Source organism: Ovis aries, chromosome 15 (genome assembly GCF_016772045.2).
Source record: "Ovis aries strain OAR_USU_Benz2616 breed Rambouillet chromosome 15, ARS-UI_Ramb_v3.0, whole genome shotgun sequence".
In the NCBI taxonomy this organism is placed as follows: Eukaryota; Metazoa; Chordata; class Mammalia; order Artiodactyla; family Bovidae; genus Ovis; species Ovis aries.
The window spans coordinates 52,507,616-52,531,765 of NC_056068.1; the positions used below are offsets into that span (position 1 = coordinate 52,507,616).

General features: G+C 46.7%; 1 protein-coding gene across 8 annotated transcripts; it reads right to left on the reverse strand.

Annotated features, from left to right (window-relative positions):
• Nucleotides 1–10,994: 10,994 nt before the first annotated feature.
• KCNE3 (potassium voltage-gated channel subfamily E regulatory subunit 3) lies at nt 10,995–22,823 on the reverse strand. Of its 8 annotated transcripts, none has more exons than XM_042233224.1 (5): nt 22,662–22,823; nt 21,134–21,225; nt 14,214–14,413; nt 13,955–14,086; nt 10,995–12,935 (listed from the first exon to the last, which is right to left on the reverse strand). In XM_042233224.1, the coding sequence occupies exon 5, from the start codon at nt 12,896–12,898 to the stop codon at nt 12,599–12,601; it is 300 nt and encodes a 99-aa protein (XP_042089158.1). In that variant the 5' UTR covers nt 12,899–12,935; nt 13,955–14,086; nt 14,214–14,413; nt 21,134–21,225; nt 22,662–22,823; the 3' UTR covers nt 10,995–12,598. The 8 variants fall into 8 exon arrangements, with proteins under 8 accessions (XP_042089158.1, XP_042089156.1, XP_042089157.1 ...); XM_042233222.1 differs by having other exon boundaries at nt 21,134–21,228; XM_042233223.1 differs by lacking the exon at nt 14,214–14,413.
• Between the last annotated feature and the right edge of the window lie 1,327 nt (nt 22,824–24,150).

A 24,150-nucleotide genomic window follows, 5' to 3' on the forward strand; every position in this document is an offset into this window, starting at 1 on the left:
AGGACTACCATTTATTGCACATGTACTCTGTGCCAGGCACTGACATGCCATCAGGGTCCTTAGAGGGGCCCCATGCTTGGTATTAGGGGCTTCCCTAGTGGCTCAGAGGATAAAGCGTCTGCCTGCAATGCAAGAGACCCGGGTTTGATCCCTGGGTTGGAAAGATCCCCTGGAGATGGAAATGGGAACCCACTCCAGTATTCTTGCCTGGAGAATCCCATGGGCAAGGAGCCTGGCGGGCTACAGTCCACGGGGTCGCAAAGAGTCAGACACGACTGGGCGACTTCACTTCACTTCATGCTTAGTATAATCTGCTATCATCATCTTGAAATTCTTTCTTCATTCATTCATCCATTTATTTGGCTACATCAGGTCTTAGTTGTGGCATGTGGGATCTTCATTAAATTATGTGAGAGCTTTTGCTGTGGTTCAGGCTTTCTGGTGGTGCCACGTGGGCTCAGCAGTTGCAGCGCACAAGCTCCAGATCACACGGGTTTCAGGAGTTGCAGCATGTAGGTTCAGCTGCTTCTCAGCATGTGGGATCCCAGTTCCCTGACCAGGGATCAAAGCTGCCTCCCCTGCATTGCAAGGCAGACTCTTAACCACCGGACCACCAGGAAGTCCTTCGAAATTCTTAATAATTTTTAAACATGGGGTTTTGCATCTTCATTTTGCACGGGATCTCATAAAATAATGTAGCAATTTTTTTAGCTTTTTCTGTGTGCGTGTATATATGTGTATGAGACAGATTATATCTCTCATCTTTACATCAGTCTAATATATGTGTATTAGTACTTGTAATATACAGATATCAGGGCAAACATTCTATAATTCTAAGATTTTTTGTTCTTCAAGCTACTACTCGATCTATCTTACTATTCAAATAACAGAATAACTATATTGATACCACTCACTGTCTAAGTGAATATCTGACTAAATGAATTAGTGAGCAATGGACTAGATGTCTGTGAATGCTTGGCTAGATGACGGGGAATGTGTGACTATAGAAGCTAGATAGAAGTGGAGTCCAGCAAACCTGATTCTGCCATTTACTAACCACGTGACCTGGGGTTGACCCAGTTAAGTTTTCTTGGTCTCAGCCTACCTCATCGGTAGAGTGTGAGGGTTAAATGTAATATCAGGGATCTAATGTAATATCTAGGATCTAATGCCTGATAAGCTGAGGTGGAGGTGATATAATAATAATAGAAATAAAGTACATAATAAATGTAATGCAGTTGAATCATCCTGAAACCATGCCCGCCACCTTGGTCTGTTAAAAAATTGTCTTCCACGAAACCAGTCCCTGGTGCCAAAAGGTTGGGGACTGCTGTGCAATAGTGTATTGCCTAGCACATGATAGTCTCTCAAAACGTTATTCCTATTCTTTTATTAACCTACCCAGGCTAGATTTACTATCGTGATATCAGAGCTCCATGATATGTGGGAGATCAGGGTTTGATCCTTGGGTTGGGAAGATCCCCTGCAGAAGGAAATGGCAACCCACTCTAGCACTCTTGCCTGGAGAATCCCATGGACAGAGGATCCTGGTGGGCTACAGTCCATGGGATCACAAAGAGTTGGACACGACTGTGTGACCAGCACACATCAGAGCTCCAACTATTGGAACCCATTTAACATGTTCAGTTGCAAGTGCAAGGACATTAGATGTAGCTACTTTTTTTCTGAATCAAATTAAATTTTATTTTTTCTAATTCAAATCAAATTTAACTTCAGCCTCACCTATCAGGTTGGTGGGACATTCAGTATCAGAACTTTTATGGGGATTTAAAAACAAAACAAAACAAAACTAACACCTTCAGAGCTTACCCAGTCTAGAAAACCTGGGGAAATATCTTTGGTCCATTGAAGTTGTAGCTCATTTTTCCAAGTCAGATGTATCTCAGCCAGTCGCTCAAATCATCTGATCGTTCTGTTCTAAAGCAAGTCCCCAAGAACTCTTGCACGCTCCCAAAGCCATGGCTTGGTGTTCATTCCTCAGGTGTGCTTGTAGTCACCGCTGCCAGAGACACTGGGAGAGAGCCAAGTTCAGGTCCGCGCCTCCCCTCCATCTTCCTGCCTGTGTAGACTCCAAGTCTGCTCCTCTTTAATCTTCAGAGCTTTCCTCCACCCAAACAACCCAGCTCTGTCCTTTTAAGAATGTGTATGTCGGAAACCAGTGAATAAAGCAAAAAAGAAGCAGACTCACAGATTTAGAGAACAAACTAGTGGCTACCAGTGGGGAGAAGGAAGGGGGAAGGGTAATATAGAAGTAAGGGGGAAAAAGTTTTTATGGGATTACATGAAATTCTGTGTGTGGAACTTTTGGAAATCATAAAAAGCAGCTACAGACTTTAAAGAATTTTTATTCAGTTAAAAAAAGAATACATTTTTTTAAAAAAAGGATGTATATATTGGAAACAGAGACCTCTAAATGGTCCAGACCCTCCCTCCCAATTCCTCAAAGAAAGCTTCCCAGCCTACAAAGGACTAACTGTCCTTCCATAAAGGATATAGAGAAAAATTTTCTATAAATCTTTTCACTAAGTCCATACAGGAAAAAAAAATCATTGCTTTAATCAAGTAATCATTAATTCATACACGAGGTTCTCAAACTTTCTCATGTTCTGTGTAGACTCCCATGACCCCTTTCTCCCTTGGCCACTATAATTCACCTGCAATCCTGTGTGTCTTTACCGCAAACTGGGGAAGCAGGGTGGGGAAGGAGGTATGACAGGACTAGACAGGTTATGCTGCTGATTCTCTCCATTTCTGGGTAAGAACTGCAGCAGTCAACTGTTTGGAATTCCACATTTCTGATCTTTGGAACCCCGTGGGAACAATGAGAGCAGTGGGTGGGAAAAACACAGGTTTTGGAAGCTTTGATTTATGGGAACATATTTATATGTAATGGTATAGATGGTGACAGGGGATTGGAACAGGCTAGGACACTGATGTGCATAGCATAGATAAAAGAGAAGGACGCATTGGACCAGCAGCTTCCCCCCTAGTGTAGACAGTTAGGTGGTGTCTGCCAAGTCAAGGGCAAAATTAGAATTTTGCTCTATGGTAGCCCCAGAGCTATAGAAGTGTAGTGCTGGGCCCTCTAGTGGCCAGTTCTTACTCAGTGACCATAACTTGCCTTTTCCTACACTGCCAGTCTCTCAAACTGCCTTGTCTTCAATTTGGATTTGCTAGAACCACTAACTGGAGAAGGCAATGGCACCCCCACTCCAGTACTCTTGCCTGGAAAATCCCATGGACGGAGGAGCCTGGTAGGCTGCAGTCCATGGGGTTGCGAAGGGTCGGACATGACTGAGCGACTTCACTTTCACTTTTCACTTTCATGCATTGGAGAAGGAAATGGCAACCCACTCCAGTGTTCTTGCCTGGAGAATCCCAGGGATGGTGGAGCCTGGTGGGCTGCCGTCTCTGGGGTTGCACAGAGTCAGACACGACTGAAGCGACTTAGCAGCAGCAGAAGCGCTAACTGTCTCCATCTATATTCTATCACCCCAGTTCTCTATTATTACTGACAACTACTTTGGAACAGGCTCAGTGCCAGGGAAGAGTTCTTGAGGGAGAAATCAATTCCCTGGGAAATAGACTAAGGTGGAGAGTGGCTTGCAGGTCTTTTGGAGAGCGCTCTTGGGAGACACATCAATAAGGAAGTGAGGAAGGCAGAGTGGGCAGAGGGAGAAGCTAACCCACATCATGGTTGCAACTGAAACCTCAGCTGAATCTCCTGGGAGTTCTGAAGCTGAGATGGCTCCTCAGAGTTGTCCCAAATTGATACGATGGAACCAGATCTTTGTATCCTTGCATCAGTGTCACTGGCCATGAGTTGCTCCCCAGAAGGGGTCATAGCCTTGGATGAAAGCTATGACCCTGTGCCCAGGAAAATGCACAGCGAGGGCTGCAGCCGTGAGCTGTCAGTAGCCCATGTTCTCAGCAGCTGGATGATGGGTGTATTGGCCCCAAAGATCTGGGCAGAGCACCACTATCTCCACTCCTGGGAGTTTGCAATTTAGGGGGTTCCTGAGTTCTGTGTCTGTTCCTTTCTTTTGTCAATGATCCCTGATGCAGGGAGGAGAAGTCCAGAAACAGATGTCACGAGACACAGATTCTAGCACAGACTCCTGCTGCATGACCTTAAGTATGTTACCTAAGGTATCCTGGCCTCAGGGCTGGTCATATTCAATATGGTTCATAACAATCCGTACCATTCATATTTTACAAAGTGTTCTCGCATCCACGGAATCCACCAGACCAAACTCTCTAAACCAAATGAAAGAATGGAGATGGAGATGTCTTGAAAGGTTGGATGCACCGTACACATACACATGGGTGAGATTATGTAGCACAATACTCATAATCATGCTGATTCTTTTCACCAGTGTTTATGGAGCAGACACTTTGTGCCAAGCCTCAGCCTAGTTGATGAGGGTAGAGAGATGCATTAGACATGGTCCCTGCTTGCACCTTTGCAGTGTTTCTAGGTGGGGAAAAGAAATGCCTAGAGAGTATAATGTGGTAAAAATTATCAAAGAATTGTAAGCAGGGCCATAACATGAATGAAAGAAGCCTTGACCTGTGCAGAGGAAGGGAGTTCAAAGTAGAGCTTCATAGAAACAGAAGAGTTTTATAGGTAGAAAACCTGAAGTGAGTAAGCTAATCCTTGCCCACAAAGAGTCTGTGCCTTTCACATTTGCTGTATTCTTTTGCCAAACACATTGCCTAACATCTTGGTACTTAATATATTTCTTGAATGAATGAATGATAAACCAAGAGCAGAGGTAAGCCTGTAGCTGTCCAAGAGAGATCTTTTGAAAGGTATTTAAATAATCTCATCCTCTCTCTAACTGAGGGAGAGTCACCAACGATTCACGTTAGACCTTTTCTTGAGATTTAACGTTTCTAATCTCCAAGCAGTTTCTGTGGCTGGTCTCTTCTCTTGTCCCAGTGTTGAGTTAGCACAGTAGGGACTTAAGGACTCTCACCCAAAAGCTGTCCCCGTTGGCTTATTATTCCCCCTAAGAACTATGACAATTCCCTCTTTGTTCTTTGAATCATCTTGCCTGGGTGTAGAAGGAGTTAGGTGAGGACAGGATCCTGGCTGCTCTCTATTAGAGCCAGGAAGGGGAGCCGAGAGGCCAGCCACAGAATCTGCTGGGAGATTAGGAATGTTTATTCTAAAAATCCTATGGGAAGAGGAGCCTGGAAGGCTACAGTCCACAGGGTCGCAAGAGTCAGACACGGCTAAGCAGCTAAATCATCACCATGAGTCTCAAGAAAAGATCTAATGTGACTTTCAAAGGGACCAGCTATAGGGGGGAAAACATGGGCTTTGAATTTAGACAGGTCTGTGTTAAAATCTAGACAGCACTCCATAATAATTAAGTGAATGTTAAGCTATTTCACCTCTAAACTTCTGTTATTTTGTCTATAAAATGAGGTTAAAAAAATAATCACCTCAAGAGTTTCCCAGCACAGTGCCTGGCAGAGATAGACTGCTCATCAAATATTAGGTTTTCTTCCCATTTTCTTTCCTGTTCACTAAATTTCTTTCTCTCCTGCTCCCAGACCTGATTCTCTGTCACAGTTTAATCTCAGATAGGTTCTCTGGTTTCATCCAGGCAGATTATGTTCTTGGTTTCTTAGCGGCACCTGAAAGAGGATTCTTTATCCTACACAAAGCTGGCTGAAAGCCTTACTTTGTCTATTTCCCCTTAGCCTAAACAAATATCGTGGGTATTACCACTCCAGTGCCAGAAGAGACCAGACTCACCAGTGCAAGTCACACTCCCAGGACGTGCTTAGTTAGACCTACAAGGCTCCCACCTGCACCCCTCAGAAAACATGATAGAATCAGAGTAAAGAACACTTCTTCCTTCTTGGCAGGACTGAACGTTTTCTTTCTTTTCTTTCTCTTTCCCTTCTACATGGCATGTGGAATATCCTGGGCCAGGAACTGAACCCCTGCCCCTTGCCATGGAAGCATAGTCTTAACTCCTCAACTATCGGGGAAGTCCAGGACTATATTTTTTTTTAATCATGATCTGTTCTGGGGAAAGTGAGGAGGATGGAGTGAAGAACCAGCTGTCTACAAAATCCATTCTTTCTCCCATAGTAATTGAGGCTTGACTGAGACGTGACTGCCCAGATAGGAACATCATTTGCCAGCTCCCCTTGCAGCCAGTTGTGCCTATGCTACCAAATCCTTGTCAAGAGATGTGAGCAGATGGGACACAGGCAGCTTTTGCCTTGCTGGCTTAAGAGTAAATCTCTGGCCCTTGAATTCTGTTCTTCCTCTCTCCCCACTAACTGTAAGTGCTTCTACAGAGTAAACTTGGAAGCGACATGCTGAGAATGGCATTCATCATCCCAAGTCCCTAAAAGGCCGCATAGAGGACAGCCATCCACCTACTTGGAATGCTGCCTTGGACCATATACACTAGAGCTTCTAATTAAATCCTGTCGCCAGGAAACTTTATGAATATGTCTCTCTCCCTCTTCTTGATCATCACATTTAATATCATTTCCTACATTTTCTGATACTTAACTGTATTGTTTCCTACTTGGTTCTTTTTCGTGTTATCTTGTTTTTGTTTTTATTCAGTGCGTGCTTCTTGGCTGTTAAGCTAGACGATCCCAAGATGTGACGGTCTGCTTCTGCTCCCATTTCCCCACTGACACAGCTGCTGTGGATGCTGACGGAGCCCCCATGCAGCCCCCTTCTCCAGCTGCCGTGAGTGTTGGCTGTCATCAGCTCAGACCTGCCCCTTCTCCAGAGTTTTGGTCTCAGACAGATGTAAGCATCTGTGGGAGTTTATGTGCCCCCTCTAGCATCCAGCAGTCAGTGATGAGTGACATGCAGTAGAAACAGTCACAAAAGATGAGACTGATCCTGTGATGAAAATTAAGCTTTGAACCTTCCTGAGGAACTAGGCTGTTGCAAATCTCCACCCAAGCCAACTGCTCTAGGCTGCAACTGCTCACAGATGCCACTCTTCTCCATAGACCTGCTCTCAGATGATGGAACCTCCTTGTAACCCTCCTCTCATCCCCCGCCCCATCAGGGTGGCCCACAACCAATGACTGACTGATATGAGGCATAAAACCCCGCCCCCTCTTGCCTCTGCTGCTGCTGCTGCTGCTGCTAAGTCGCTTCAGTCGTGTCTGACCCTCAAGTGGGTGTGATTCTGCCATGTGGTTTATGCTCCAGTTCCCAGTAGGTCAGGCCCCCGGGCTAGATGTGACCTGACACATTCCTTGTTTGTCTTCTTTCCTTTCTTTTCTACTTCACTCTTTCCATTGCCTGTTTCCCCCCAGAAATGCTCCCTCAGTAAATGCCTATCTCAGACTCTGCTTCTAGGGAACCCAACTTCAGTCTACTGGTGTTAATACTCTGCCATCATCTTCCAAAATCATTTTCCCATCCATCTCTGGGGACTGTTCAGACCCATGCTCTGGGCTGGCTGTGCTATGGTGCTGAAAGTGGGCTGAGGGGCTGACTGAACAAATGGGCTCTACTGAAGTAGCTGTAATACCTACTATACAGGGATGTTGTGCATGCTCAGTTGCTAAATCGTGACCAAATCTTTGTGATCCCATAGACTGTAGGCCCACCAGGCTCCTCTGAACATGAGATTCTCCTGGCAAGAATACTGGAATCGGTTGCCATTTCCCCTCCTCCAGGGGATCTTCCTGACCCAGGGATCGAACCCGCATTTCTTGCATCTCCTGCATTGGCAGGCAGACTCTTCACCACTGTGCCACCTGGGAAGCCCCACAAAGGGTTATCATGAAGGTTTTAACAGCTAAATGAGTTAATGTCCTTAAAATGTTTAGGCCACAGTCAGTATCCTACATTCTCTTAAGTATTAGGGCAGGGATTTCTTTGATCTTCGTTTGCTTATGTATTTCAAGTGTGCCTAGATGAGTCGATGACACATAGTAGCCACTATGTGATTAAGCATCACTATGAACAAAGCTAGGGGAGGTGATGGAATTCCAGATGAGTAGTTTCAAATCCTGAAAGATGATGCTGTGAAAGTGCTGCACTCAATAGGCCAGCAAATTTGGAAAACTCAGCAGTGGCCACAGGACTGGAAAAGGTCACTTTTCATTCCACTTCCAAAGAAAGGCAATGCCGAAGAATGCTCAAACTACCGCACAATTGCACTCAGCTCACATGCTAGTAAAGTAATGCTCAAAATTCTCCAAGCCAGGCTTCAGCAATACGTGAACCGTGAACTCCCTGATGTTCAAGCTGGTTTTAGAAAAGGCAGAGGAACCAGAGATCAAATTGCCAACATCCGCTGGATCATGGAAAAAGCAAGAGAGTTCCAGAAAAACATCTACTTCTGCTTTATTGACTATGCCAAAGCCTTTGACTGTGTGGATCTGTAGGGAACTAGGTATAAGGAAGGTTGAGAAGTGCTTGCAAACGAGACTCTCAACCAGGGCTGAACATTCTTGCAAACGAGATGTTCAGCCAAGAATCCTGTTTGTTCCTGTGGGAAAAGAACATTTCTTGCACACAAGGATGTTTCTCTGATTCCTCAAAAGGAACAGACCCAGGGACAAAACGGATTCTAAGTTGATAAAGAAGTTCCCCAAAACAAAGTCTTAGCTGCAGTAAATAAGTCAAGGTAAAGGTTATCTCGCCCTACGCCTGCGCACTGTATAGTCTCTGAATCATAGTGCTTGGCAGCTTGCCCTGTAGGTTGTTGTGCAAGGGATATAAAATAAAGCAGCTGTAAGAAGCAAGTGTTAAAATATAAAGATTCAAACCACTCTGCAGTGTTGGTTTCATTCCGTCGCCAGCATGGATCACAATAAACTGTGGAAAATTCTGAAAGAGATGGGAGTACCAGACCACCTAACCTGCCTCTTGAGAAATCTGTATGCAGGTCAGGAAGCAACAGTTAGAACTGGATATGGACCATCAGACTGGTTCCAAATAGGAAAAGGAGCACGTCAAGGCTGTATGTCACCCTGCTTATTTAACTTCTATGCAGAGTACATCATGAAAAACACTGGACTGGAAGAAACACAAGCTGGAATCAAGATTACCGGGAGAAATATCAATAACCTCAGATATGCAGATGACACCACCCTCATAGCAGAAAGTGAAGAGGAACTAAAAAGCCTCTTGATGAAAGTGAAAGGGGAGAGCGAAAAAGTTGGCTTAAAGCTCAACATTCAGAAAACGAAGATCATGGCATCTGGTCCCATCACTTCATGGCAAATAGATGGGGAAACAGTAGAAACAGTGTCAGACTTTATTTTTTTGGGCTCCAAAATCACTGCAGATGGTGACTGCAGCCATGAAATTAAAAGACGCTTACTCCTTGGAAGGGAAGTTATGACCAACCTAGATAGTATATTCAAAAGCAGAGACATTACTTTGCCGACTAAGGTCCGTCTAGTCAAGGCTATGGTTTTTCCTGTGGTCATGTATGGATGTGAGAGTTGGACTGTGAAGAAGGCTGAGTGCCGAAAAATTGATGCTTTTGAACTGTGGTTTTGGAGAAGACTCTTGAGAGTCCCTTGGACTGCAAGGAGATCCAACCAGTCCATTCTGAAGGAGAGCAACCTTGGGATTTCTTTGGAAGGAATGATGCTAAAGCTGAAGCTCCAGTACTTTGGCCACCTCTTGCAAAGAGTTGACTTATTGGAAAAGACTCTGATGCTGGGAGGGATTGGGGGCAGGAGGAGAAGGGGATGACAGAGGATGAGATGGCTAGATGGCATCACGGACTGGATGGACATGAGTATGAGTGAACTCCGGGGGATGGTGATGGACAGGGAGGCCTGGCGTGCTGCGATTCATGGGGTCGCAAAGAGTCGGACACGACTGAGCGACTGAATTGAACTGAACTGATGTGATTATCAAAGTTTTGTTTTGAAGGCTCGAGGTGACGTGCTGCGATCTTGCCAGCAGGGGGCAGAACCAGTGCAGCCAAAAAGAGCACGTGGGCTGAAGGAGGTAGTGGGATAGCTAGTCAGCTAGAGCTGAGGGGAGGGCCGGGATGTACCTACATCATTAAATATTAATATGTTTAAATTATACCTCAAAAGCCTAGATTTCTATTTAGCCCAACTGTGGGTGTGCACAATGAAGTTTATTGAGCCCCGACTTTGTAAATCCATACAATTAAGTAGTTCCAGGCCCCAGATCCCTGGAATTGCCCTAGTGTCTATAGCTCCTCCTTCGGACTGGTGACTACCTCATATTCCTCTCAGTAAATCCTCTATTGTGCGTATGCTAATGCACATTGGATTTCTGTAACTCGTGTTCCAAAGCATTTGTATTACTTTATTATTAAGCCCTGTGAGTTATAAGGACTGTGTGAAGGGGCATGTGTGTGTGCTCCATTGTGTCCAACTCTTTGTGATCTGATGGACCCAGCCTGCCAAGCTCCTCTGTCCACAGGATTTTCCAGGCAAGAGTACCAGAGTGGGTTGCTACTTCCTTCTCCAGGTGTGTGAAGGGGAGTTTCCCCCATCGATGGGGACACTGAACTCCCAATGCAGCCACTCTGGGCTGCTTCTTGCTCCATCCAACATCCACCTGACCTTGCTCTCTTCAGGGGGGTGGTCTCACCACATTTCTGCCTCCAGGCTTCCTTGTTTCATTCCCTTCATTCACTCTGTCCACTGGGATCTGTCCTGTTTCAAAGCCCAGTTCAAATCCTACCTTTCTGTGGCTCCTCTACATCTCCTCAATCTCATCTCCCCAAATCCTGATAGCACCCATCACTTGACATTCATTCTCATACCTCACGGGATTCTGTATGTTATTTGGGCGTTTGGACTGGGTGGTCGCCAAAGTCCCATCCAGCTGTAGACTTCCAAGTCCATTGTACACTCTTACATCACATATTCTTAATCAGGTCTCCACCTTCTCCCTCGAGAAGATATGAGGAAAGGCTTGAGCACATGAATTTGCACGGAATCAACATAACTAACTGCTCGGGGAAGCAAAGTTGTTCTGTGATCCTCCATTCAAGGAACACACAGGCATTTATTTTTCGAAGCAGAAGTAGCTCCCTCCCCCACACCTGACCTTATCGTATAAGACACATACTTATAGTCAAATAAATCAAATATTACATAAAATTTTAAAGTAGAAAGGGAAAATCACCCATAATCCTCCTCTTCAGTGGTAAGTGCTATCAAAATATTCTTTCAAAGTGTTTGCTGTACACAAATGTGTATGTTTTGACAGGGCTTTCTGGAGACCCCATGGAGATCCCTTAAAAACAGAAATGAAACAGAAGAGTGGAAGGTTCCATTCTGGGATTTGTAGCTTGCCACATTTGAGGAATTCAGCTGAACCATGGGAGACTACTGATATTCAGCTGTTTTTTTAATCTACAAGCACAGCAGTTTTATATGGTTCAAATCAATGTACATGAAACCTAGAATGTCAGATCTGATCGAGCACTTAGAGACGTTCAACTATTTCAATTTTCCTTCTATTTCAAGGTTCTGAAGAAGGACAAGAGTCAGAAAAGTGTCTAGCAGATCATACACCACACTGGTAGTAGAATCAGAGCTGGTTCTCTTTCCACTGAATCAGGTACCTGCTTCTTTTAATATGATATCTTCTAGGTGTAATAATAATTTTCTAGAAGCAAGATTTCAACTTTGTATCAGAAGATTTCTCACAGAATTCAATCAGAATGTTAGAAGCTGCCTTAGAGGTAGTGAAGTTCCCAGGACTGGCGATGGGACTGGGAAGGGCAGGGGGACATGGCTGGAAGGGCACAGGAACCATGGAGCTAATGAGGCTTGACATTTAGGGTTCTGTACTCACATGGCTCCTTCTTAAGGTCTTAGGAGGGGACCTAACAATGTATTAATATGCTGATATGTTTTTGGAATATTTGCAAAAATAAGATATTTGAAAATTACTCTTCTTAAGGAGGACTCCCTAGAATTATGTAAATTTCAGGCTTAGATCCACTCTTAGGTAGCACAGAGTTTTGCAAAGCACTAGGCAAAGAGACCAGAGATCTTGGGTTCCAGTCATGGCACCACTCTGGCCCAAATGGGCAGAAGAGCATTTGCTCTGCTTCCCTCACGGGGTGGTAACATCACAAATGTTGAATGGTCTGAAAAATGTAAAATGTGAACAACTATGAAAAAGCAACATAACTTAGATTTCCTATCTGTGATATGGGATAATCATCACCATAACACATCAAAAAACTGTGTCCTCAGGGTATTTTCCTATCTCATTTCCCTTTGCTATGAGTTCCTCTTCTCCTTCCTTGAACCCCTAGCCCCCAACACTCTGGCAACTAGGCCACTCACTTTTTATTATATGTTGCTGTGTCTATGTATTTGTTCATAGGGCTCCCACAGGCTAGAAAGTCTATCTTTGCTGGAAAAAATCCTTATCCACAAGGCCCAGGTCCATCAGATCTTCTCTTCCCATCCTGACAATGACCTCCCTTAGCACTGTTCCTTGTTAGTCTTACAGATAAGGACACAGAGGCTGGATATGGCCCCTAGCTGAGTTCTGGAGGCCCCAGAAGATAATCCTCAGGTGTCTTGATCTTCTGCCATTCCCGGCCTCTTAGCATCAGAGCATAGACACACGGTTCTTGATGTACACGTGATAGGGGTCGCTGCGCTTGTCCACTTTGCGAGAGCGGGTGTATCCGAGGATGAGACTGCCCACAGTGGCAGCAAAGAGGAACATGACGAAGAGGATGTACATGTAGGAGTTATCATTGCGGCCAGGCAGGCTGGCCCGCTTCTCCTCAGTCAGGTTGTCTGGCCCCGGCCGGCAGAGCAAGTTGCTGTGAAGAGTGGCATTTAAAGCCTTCAGCACAGCGTGCAGGCTCTCATGCCAGGTCTCAGCCCCACTGGTGGTCTCCATAGCAACAGGGAAGGTGAGGGAAGAATTGGAGGATGTCCTGGCAGTGACAGAAAAGAGAGAAGATGGTTTCTGTTACTTAAAGCTTGAATGACCCTACCATTTCTTCAGACCCCAGCTAAAATCCCAGCCTCACAGTTTATTCTAACTACCTGTTTACCTACCTTCTCCACTAGACTGCAAGCCCGAGGAAGTTAGGGACTATGTCTGTTTTGGGTTTTTGTTGTTGTTTTAAAAAATATTATTTATTTGATTCTGCTGGGCCTTTATTGTGGTATGTGGGATCTTTAGCTGTGGCATGTGAACTCATACTTGCAGCTTGTGGGATCTAGTTCCCTAGACTGAACCCACACCGCTTGCGTTGGGAGCATGGGCTCTTAGCCACTGGACTACCAGGGAAATCCTGCTATGTCTGTTTTATTCACTGCTATATATAAGCACTCATGACGGCACTCAGTAGGTGCTCCATAAATGCCTGTGGAAGGAAGTCTTCCTTAAGCACTATAACCATGCTGATCTATCCTCTTCTGGGGACTCTATAAGTCACTGAGCTTTAGGCTAGAAGGACCTTAGGAATTATTTAATGCTATAATTCTTTCCATTTTACACATAGGGAATCTGAGGCCCAGAGAGACCGGGTGGCTTGTCCATGATCACAGAGAATATCGGCGGTAGAGCCGAGACAGAGCCCTGCTCTTTGATGACTAGCTCAGAGCTCCTGCAGCCTCCACGCCAGCTATGGGCAGGACCACATAGCACAGTGAGAAGACAGGCCTCTGAACTCTACCACAGCTCAGTTCTTTTCCATGCTTCGCAGACACCATGTAGAAGATGTCTGGGGATGGCTTAGATTTCCCCCTGCCTCGAGAAGCAGACACTGGGGCTTTTGACCGCTAAAGCATCCTAGGTCCCACTCTAGGTATTCATAGCTATTAAGAGGAAATTCTGTCGGAAAACAGGTGGCTGGGGAAGCAGGGAGGGGCTGAAACCATTGCAGGCACTGGGCCTGAGGGGAGTGGAGTGAAAGGAGCACTCAGTCTGGTTTGGGGTTTTACCTACCTCAGATAAAAAGACACTGGCCACCTCCACTACTCTGCCTTCCGGAACAACATCACTGTGTGTGTACGTGGCTCAGATATCCTTAGTCTATGGCTTAGAAAAACTGCCAAAGACAACCTTGCATCCTAGTCTCTGAAAAAACACATGTCATTCCTTTTAAACAAGGCTCCACACGCACTTCCTTCAGGAAGCGTTTGTGCACTCCCACCACAATCCACAAGCTTTATCATCACAGCCTTCCCTTTGCCCCAGCACTTACATATGAGGCAATGTGAGGCTGTCCTCTTGTTACTGATAAGGGTTATCAGCAGCCACATGCTCCTGGTCGGCAAGGCGGGGACTACCTTAGCTCTCCTTCCCTTGGTGGTCTCCAGTAAAAATGGCCACTTTGGATTTTTCACGGGCCAAGCACTCAGTGTTCACTGAACATTGGTTCCAACTCTTTTTTCTAAGGTAGTGCTGTCAACCAAAGTTAACACACTTGACTATTAACCATAAGGTCTTTTCCCCAGAAAAGTTGACAGTTAGTTATGTTCATAAGAAATATTCATGAATAATGCTATGAATATAGATGTTGGGGGGAAGAATCTAAGTAATACAGCAATAACCCAGGACTGGCTCACATTTTGTGCAAGGCGTTTGGGGCCCTCTGCCATCTAGAACTTGGACAACCTTGTCTGGATGGAGGAGGGAAGAGTTAAGATCCGGGAGGCATAAGTTCTCATGTACTATCCCACTTACCAGGCAAGAAATTTGTGCCTTCGTGTTTCCTCATATGGGCTAATGAGAAGCAGGAGCAGCACAATGAGACAAATGGCTCAATGAATCATCTGGCCAGTCATCACTAATGGGGCTCACTCTTGGGAGGCTCACCCTGGGAGTTCCAGGAGACCAGTCCCTACACATAGGGCACATCACCAGTTCTTAATGTAGGAGACAACCTAGGAGGTACTGGGGCTTAAAGCAAGAAGGGATGAATTCTGATCGGTGCTTGGAAAGTGTTCACAGCAATGGAAGAATTTGACCTGGACCTTGAAGAATCTTTTGGAAGTAGAAGAGGCAAGGGGAGGAAACAGATGGATAGAGGCATAACAAGAAAGCATGTTTTAAAGAATGAAAAGTAGCAAAAAGAGCATAATATGTCTGGAAGGATACGATGTGGGGTGGAGATGCTGGTCCAAACCAGATCAGGGAGGGCCTTGAGTACCAGACTACAGAGTTGGAACTTTATCATGTAGGTGGAGAAGAACCACAGAATGACATTTTAAAGGTGGGGTTAAATGATCAGATCTGTACTTGGAAAGGACTCTCTGGCTGCCATGTGGAGTGTGGAGTGAAAGGGGCAAGAATGGAGGCAGGGAGCTACATGACAGGTGAAATAGTCTAGGTTTAAGATGCTGAGACATGAGCTGAGCTGGAGGGGATATAAAGGTGGGGGCAGGGACAGATGGAAGATGTGAGGGGCACTTGAGGGAGGGGATGGCTAGTGTAATGGTTGCAGGAAGAAGGGGCCTCAGATAGTTTTATAGGCAGACAACAGACAGATAGCATAAATGCTAGAGGAACTCACTTTGAGTAAAATAAGTTTCTTGCCCTGTTTGCGCTTCAGTTTCCTCATCTATCAAAAAAGATTATCACCAGGAATTGTGGTTCAATGGGTAGAGTTTCAGTTTTGCAAGATGAAAAAGATCTAGAGGTCTGTTTCATAACAATGAACACTACTGAGATGGTTGAGATGATAACATTTACATTGCTTTTTTTTTTTTAACCACATTAAAAATCTCATTAATTAGAAAGAAGAAGATTATTATCTTTGCTCTGCCCCCTCTTCAGGCTTGCTTGAGCATATACATTTATTATGGTGAAGAGGAGTTTTAAAACACATTTTAATTTAAAAAAAAAGACCACGGCTTTCATTAAAATGAAAATCTACTTGTTGTTTTTGTGAAGTAAATACATATACACAATGAAAAACGGAAGCAGTATGCAAGACGAAAATGCAGTCTCTCTGTTTCCAGTGGCCCAGGTTTCCTTCCCAGGGCAGATAGTGTCACCACCTCCCTTAGATATCCTTGTGAGGGGGCTTGAACGGACAGGGCAGGTGGAGGGCCACCTCCCCCGGGAAGGCTTATGGAACAGCGGGCAAATTCACTGGCTCCTCGTCAGCTCCAGGAATCTCCCTGTGGGTGCCCCAAGGCTCCTTAGCTCTGCAGCCTCTTCAGGATGTCCCTGGACACATCTGAGGTCTCAGCATGTGTTAGGGGAAGCACACTGACTGGAACCGCCCACCCTGGCCAGGCGCCATAGTAACTATTTGCATGAGTTGTTTTAGGATAGGAGATCCTGGTAATGAACATGGAACTAATAAGCCTCCACCAACAGGAAGAGTTCGGGAAAGGTCCAAAGGAGACACCACATGTCTGACCACCTCCCAGAATCCTTCTCTCTGGTATCCACATTGGCTGAACAAGGTGTGCACCACCTGGAAGGACTCTGAGTCAGAATGATTGGCTAAAGACAACCCGGAAACTAATCCCATCACCATAAGCCGAGACTGCAAGCTACGTGACAGAGCTGTTCTCCTGGGTTCCCTTACCCTTCTGCTCTTCACCTGGGTGCCCTTTCCCAGTAAAATCTCTTGCTTTGTCAGCAGATGTATCTCCTCGGACAATTCATTTCCGAGTGTTAGACAAGAGCCCAGTTTCAGGCGGCCCTGGAAGGGGTCCCTTTTCCTGCAACACATGGACTTTGGAAGCTGGGAAGGCCCAGACCTGGGGGCGGGGGCGGCTGGGGGACAGAAAAGGAAGGAACCAGACACACAGGAAAAAACCCCTCAGAACCACGGTGGATCGCCTAAGGCCAAGCCCCAAGAATTGTGCAATAACTTTACTGTGGGTGATCACTCCCTCCCACTTCCCCTCCCCTTCCTGCAGCAGCGGGATCAGGCCAGCCTAGGGTTGTAGTTAAGGGAACTGTGCCATGACCAAGGGACCCCTGATTGCTGTCCCCCAACACCAGGTTCACAATGTCTCAACTGGGTGACTTCATGAGAAACCTCAGTTCAACACATGAGCTGCTGCTCAGGGATCAGCTAACAGTGCAGTCTAAAACATCCCCTTTTGGGTTTAAGAAACACTGGTCCAGTGTTTAAGAATCCACCCTGCAATGCAAGGGATGTGGGTTCTATCCCTGGTTGGGGAACTAAGATCCCACATGCCTCAGAGCAACTAAGCCCACTTGATGCGACAACTGAGCCTGTGTGCCTCAACTAGAGAGTCCATGTGCCGCAATGAAAGAGAAACTGTGCTCCAGGCAATTGTGCTCCATGGAGACCCCTAGTGCCACAACGAAGACCTGATGCAGTCTAATAAATAAATAAAATTAAAACATTCCCTTTCCCTGAGTACTGACATCTCATTACGAGTCTCTAAAAGGCTGAAAGGACCTGAGACCCAAGGAAATGAGGTGAGTGGCAGAATGGCGGCCAGAACTGGGTTGCTGTTTTACATAGGAAAAAACCATGTTACCAATCTGCCTATTTGGATAGACTGGGTATAAACACAGGCATGACATCAATGCTGTAGCATAGCTTTGTTGTGAAAATTAAAGGGGAAAATGAGGGAGTGCATGGCACTAGACATGCCACAGATGTGGTGGTGGTTTTATTTGTGCAGAGCAGAGGCTGGCAGGGGCTTCAGAGTCCATCTAGCTAACCTCCCTCATTTTACAGTGAAAGAAATGAAAACCAAAGAGCTGTCTTGATTCAGTTGCTACTTGTGTGACTTTGGGTATGTGACTTCCCTTTTCTGGGCCCCAGCTCCTGTGTGTATCTGTAAAATGAACGGGTTTTACTGTGTGATTCTGTAAGGTCCCGATCTAACATCCCATGAAGATACCATAAAACCACACTGTGAGATTTGGGAGACTGGGTAGGCTGGTGGGAGAGGATTTGGGGGCTCTCTAGAGTCCCACAGATGACAAGATAGAGAAGACTGCAGACTTTTTCCTCCAAGGTTAAGACTCTTCAGAGTCCCAGGACTGTTATATTTAATATTCCAGCCCAGATAAACTGAAGGCCAAATCTGTTGACTTGTTCATTTTTCCTCTTTATAGCTCACCTGCCAGTGAGATCTAGCCTGGGGAGACAGACTCTGTCTGTTAGAAAGTGGGGTTAGGGGGAAAGCATGGAGGACAGGGTGGGTTCTGAGGCAGGGTTCAATGAGGAAAGTAAAGGTTCACAAAACCATTCATTCCTCAGACTTTCTTCCAGCTCCTCTCTGGACACACTGGTTGGATATTTGTGGTTCTGATGGAGGGCGCAAAAGAGCCATAGTCGCATGTCTTTAGAAGTTGAGTTGAAGGCAATGGCACCCCACTCCAGTACTCTTGCCTGGAAAATCCCATGGACGGAGGATCTTGGTAGCCTGCAGTCCATGGGGTCGCTAAGAGTCAGACACGACTAAGCAACTTCACTTTCACTTTTAACTTTCATGTATTGGAGAAGGAAATGGCAACCCACTCCAATTTTCTTGCCTGGAGAATCCCAGGGACAGGGGAGCCTGGTGGGCTGCTGTCAATGGGGTCACACAAAGTCAGACACGACTGAAGCAACTTAGCAGCAGAAGCTGGGTTGAGGTGGGAGGGAGGGCCTGTGTGCAAGGACATCCTGTGGCTTCAGGAGAGGCAGAGAGCTCTTAAAGGGACAGCTTGGTTCTCTATGGACCAAGCTCTTGGTTTCTCTTGGACCACAAGAGAAGTCCCTCTCACCAGTTGTAACTGAGGATCCAATAAAGGCAGAAGTTGGTGACTTTGGGAGGAGTTAACCTTCCCTGGTGGCTCAGATGGTAAAGAATCTGTCTGCAGCGGAAGAGACCAAGGTTTGATCCCTGGGTCGGAAAGATCCCCTGGAGAAGGGAATAAACTACCCACTCCAGTATTCTTGCCTGGAGAATTCCATGGACAGAGGAGCCTGGCGGGCTACAGTCCATGAGGTCACAAAGAGTCAGACACGACTGAGTGACTAACACTTCACCTTACTTTACAGTCTTGTCTCCCACGGTCTTTTCTGCTCCAGATGTACTTCTGCCCCCATACAAACCAAGTGCACCCTCTTCCTCCACACCCTGGTGCTACTCTTCCCTGCACATTAACAGATTCACCCAATGTGTTCTTGACTTCATTTTGCCTGACCTGTTTCTTGGGAGTGGAGGCATAAAGCTGTGACCTGAAGGATAAATTGGGTATCTTAGTGAGGTTTTCTTTCAGGTTTCTCTGGGGAAAAGTAAAACTCCACTATTGGTTCTTTTGGTTTCCCTACTGCTCTGTTTTAGCTATTCTTCAAGAAAGAGTGTCTGAAGTGCTTGGAAGTGTAGTAGAAAGGCATGGGAAAGCAGTCACATAAAGCAGGTAGGGAATCCAAAGATAACTCCTGGGACTGCAAATTTTGCCTCTGGCCTGCCTGGTGGTCTTATCACCACCATGGGCTGGTGTGAAAGGAAGCTTAACATACAGTTAGAAGGAGACAAAGAAATAGAATCTGAGCTGGAAGGGATCTTAACAATCATGTCATTGGTGTAACCCCCTCATTCAACCAGTGGGAAAAACCATGCACTTTCCCCGCCCGCCCCCCAACCGCCAAGAGGAAGTCACTTGTTCAAGGTCTCATAGCCTGGGAACTGGGACGAAAAACAGTTATCTCCGTATCTTTTCACTGTAAGTTCTCTGTTCTCTATAAGATAGTCTAACCTCTGCTGATTATCATTCAAGCTCCTTTAGATATGACCCTGCCTCCAGCCTCATCTCACTGCAGCTCTCCCCATTGCCCATGCCCCATGATACTGAGCTACAGGCCATTCTCCAAACATTCCTTGCATTTTGCCCCCTCTTGCTTTTGCTCATGATGTTTGCTAAGGCAGAAATGCCCATCCTCTTTTTATCTGCCTGGCAAACTCCCACACATTCTTCAAGACCCACTCCAATGTCACCTGGGTAGACCCTCTCCTGAGACATCCTCTTCTCCACTCCCTAGCCAGTTAAGTCTCTTCCTCTTGTCTGTTCCTGAAGGGCTTTGCATAAAATCCTATTAGAGCACTATACTATACTGATATTGGGGGTGTATACTGATATTGGGGGTGTAGAAATATAAATAGATATAGATGTATATGCTAAACTGTGAGCTGGGAAGGGTGAGGGGAGGGACCTGTGCCTCATACGTTTCTTTATAGTAGGCACTCAAGAACACATGGATAAATACCTCTTCTTATTAGACTAGTCCCTCCTGCACACACAAATACACATTCATGAAAGCACTTACAAAGCAAGTTCAAGGGCAGGCGGAAATAGATTCCTTTTGGTCATGGGAAGGGAAAGCTCAAAGAAAAGACACTATCTTGGTCAGGTGGGGAAGCGAGGTTGGGGAGGAGGCATTCTAAGCCGCCTTTAGAAGCACAGATTTCCCTGCACCTGAACCCCATTCAATCCAAAGGGCAAACATTCTTGGCCTGGAACACCAGCAGCGGCTTTGCAACCCTCTTCCCTGTGTACCTACCCAGGGTGTGGCTACACACACCCACCTGCTGCACACACACAGTCCAAATCCCAGTCTCCCAGCCTCTAATCTTGCCTTTCAAGTGCGCCTTTCATGGTTCCAATCTCGGCTGTCTGCTTGGCTGTGTGACCTTGAGCACTGCATTTATTTCCTCTGAATCTCATCTATGAGATGGGGATAATTATCCACCCCCCAACTTGCCTCACACCGCAATTTGGAGAGAGACCATGGGGGAAAAGTGTTTTAGAAATTGCAAGGACTTCCCTGGTGGTCCAGTGGCTAAGACTCAATGCAGATGGCCCCAGATGGATACCTGATAGGGGAACTAGATCCCACGTGTTGAAACTAAGAGTTCCCACTTGCTGCAACTAAGACCTGGTACAGTCAAATAAATAAATATTTAGAAAACAAGAAAAAAAGAAATTGCAACATATCATATAAACATTAGAGAGAATTACTGGGCAGCCGGTCACTTTGTTTTCTTTTCTGTTTCCCTACCTACCTCCCCTACCCTGCCTCCCAGTTTTACCAAGAACAGCCAACTCTATGTCTCCTCTCCCCTCCCTTCCTTCTCTTAGCCTCAGAGAAAGCCAGGAGGTTCTTTATTATTCTTGATTCTCAGATACACTTACCTCTTTCAGAAATAAAGAGTATCTTTCTTGTTTCTCATCCTTTCTGATCAGCCCTGTAATCTCTCTCCATTTAGGGGTACTATTCTGTAGTCCTGCTGGTGATAGAGAACACAATGGAATTGGAGTCAAGAGACTCGTTCTGTTTTGTAGGTGTGTCTAGCCGTGTGTCTTGGTTAAGTCATTTCTTCACTCTGGACCTCATTCTCCCCATCAGTAAGATGGGCTTTCTTGTCTTGCTACCCTCTTAGTCGTAATTTGGAGCATTCACCTATTCAATTTATAGGTAGAAAGGTGCTTTGCAAAGCGTGGACTGAGAAAGGAATGAAGAAGTTTGTTTGCTATCATCTCAAGGAATCAAGAAAATCTGAAAGCAGTTTCCTTGCCTCCAGTATGGCTCTCCCCCACTTAGAGCCAACAACTGGTTGGATACCAGAAGATAAGGAGCAGCTAACACATCTTCAATGCACTCTTGTGGCTGAAGGGGCTTCCCTGGTGACTCAGTGGTGAAGAGTCTGCCTGGTACTGCAGGAGACACAGGTTCAATGCCTGGTTAGGGAAGATTCCCCTGGAGAAGGATATGGGGTATTCTTCACTCCAGTATTCTTGCCTGGAAAATCCCACAGATAGAGGAGCCTGGCAGGCTCCAGTCCACGAGGTTGCAAAAGAGTTGGACATAGTGACTGAACAACAGCAGCTTGTTGAAGCGGAGTCAGCCCTGAGATAGGAGTGAGGAGAATTGAGTTCTACTTCTGTCTGTGACCCTGGGCAAGCCATCTCCTCTCTGGACCTGTTTCCCCATAGGCAAACTGTTGATAAGTGGGAAGAGGGGATAGGAGGAGATACTGCTCCACGAGCCCTCACAAAAGGGACTGAACTCCTGTACTTTCTACAGCAGAGACTCTCGGGTCCAGTCCCCCTTCCCCACAGGCCATGCGGAGTACATGGGCGGCAGGAACGGGAGGCTCATCTTACAGGTGGTAACCCAAGAGGAGAAGGCACAAGGCATAGAGCAGGTAGGTGGGCGATTGGCACAGCTTTACACAAGCTGTAAACTAGAACGCAAGTCTCCTGACCCCCAGCCTAGATCTATGTTATTAGCGCTGGAATATGGCTAAGGGGGCCCCAAGGCTTCTCCCGGGACTGGGGCGCCTAGGACGAGAAACACAGCGAAGTGGCGAACTGGCAAGTCCACTCGCAGAGCAAGCGGCTCCCGCCCAGCGAGAAGACTCGCGTGTGCGCTCGCGGCTGAGCCGCAGGTGCTCCCTCGCACATCTGTGGATGTAGAAGGAGCTTTGGTGCCGCCCTCCCGGAGCCCGTGAGTGCCGATCCAAACCCCCAGATTTCCGGCCAAGGCGTGCCGGGGGCCCAGCCTCGCCACGTGCGCCCCGGGATTCCTGTGGCTGGGTTCCTGGAGAGGAGGGGTCTGTACCCGAGCTGCCCCCAAGGTCGGGTCACCGGCCTCCAGGGAGACGGTCGGATCGCTCATTTCTATCCCCGGCTCCAGCTCGGCCTTCCGAGTGCGTCTTACCTGCCCATCTGTAAGGCTCCCAGAGCGCAGTCTGTTGGACTCTTCGCCCTGGGCTCGCGGGTGCCCTCACTGCGCCCCAAGGCGCTCCGCCAGCCCCTCGGCTCGCAGTCCGCGCCCAGCTCTGCCTGCGCCCCCTCTGCTTCGCTCTCCGACCCGCTCTCTGAGCTCTTTTCCCTCCCCCCGGGCGTCCCCACCCCCGGCCCCGCCCGGCCCCTAACCCACCCACTTCTCCTCCGCGAGCTGGCTTTGGGCACCTCCGCCCAGCTGCTTGGCCCCACAGCTCTATGGGTTCCGACCCTTCCGTCCCCTGCAGCGCCTGCTTCCTGGACCAGAGACCGACTGTTTTCTTGCTTCACGACGGCTTGCCCGGTCTGAGGAGGCAGAGAGCCGGGTGCTGGTGGAATCCGACTCTACTCCTCCGTGATTGTGTGGTGGTGGTCAAGTCACTGCTCCTCACTGAGCCGCGGCTTCCTCGCAGTAAAATGGGTACAATTCTTGCATGCATTCTTCACAGGACGATGGTTAGGATCCGAGATCTTAGAATCCAAAATGCTAAACCCAGATGGTCACTGGAGAATCATCTGATTTTAACACAAACCCTCTTTTCCAGACAGGATACAGTTTGGGTAAGGGGCCCAGTTTGGGAAAGGGGACTGTCCCAGGCTCACCAAGGAAGTTGCTGGCAGAGCTCAGACTCAAAATCCACTAGGCCACTCTTCTCCCCTTAACCACTGTCTCCTCCAAGTCTCAGCAGTCCCTCACATACGCAGACAACTGGTGTCCAGACACGTCTCACTGCTCCCTATCCTGCACACTGTGTGCTTTCTGGCCATCAGGCCCTCACTCAAGCTGTTGCTTCCTTACTGTAGACACTGCAGGTTCCAAAGAAAAGAAGACGCCAGGGACAATTGGGAAATGAGGGCCAGGAGGCCTGGCAATGGAGCGGACGGTGGCAGGGAGTAGACTCTCAGGGACTCTGTGGGAAGTCCGCATCAGGGACCTCTTTGCCAGCCTACGGCCTTGGAATAGTTATTAACAAACTGAGGTCAGCTCTGACTCCTGTGCAAAGAAAACTCTGTCCTGGGACATCTGAAGCATATACCCTCAATCACAGAACCTCAGATTTTACCTAAGAAGTGCTATCATTCAAAAAAGGCCTATCCCATGGAGGGAATGTTGTACAAAATTGTACAAAATCTTCATCAAAACACTACTTCTGTGTGACTTCTGTAGTTTCATATTTTGACCCAGCTACTTCTTTTTCTCAGACTGTATATCATCTCTCAGAGAAATCCCTTAGCAGGCAGTCTCAGATTTCAGTCTACTTAAGAATCCCCTCAGCCCTTATTTTAAGTGAAGTAGACTTTTGGGTTCCACTTCAGAGTTTCTGATTCAGGAGATCTGGAATAGAGCCCAGAAATTAGTTGTTCTTTTTTTTTAAAGAAAGCTTCCGGAAAGATTGTGATGTAAATGGTTCTTGAGACCAGCC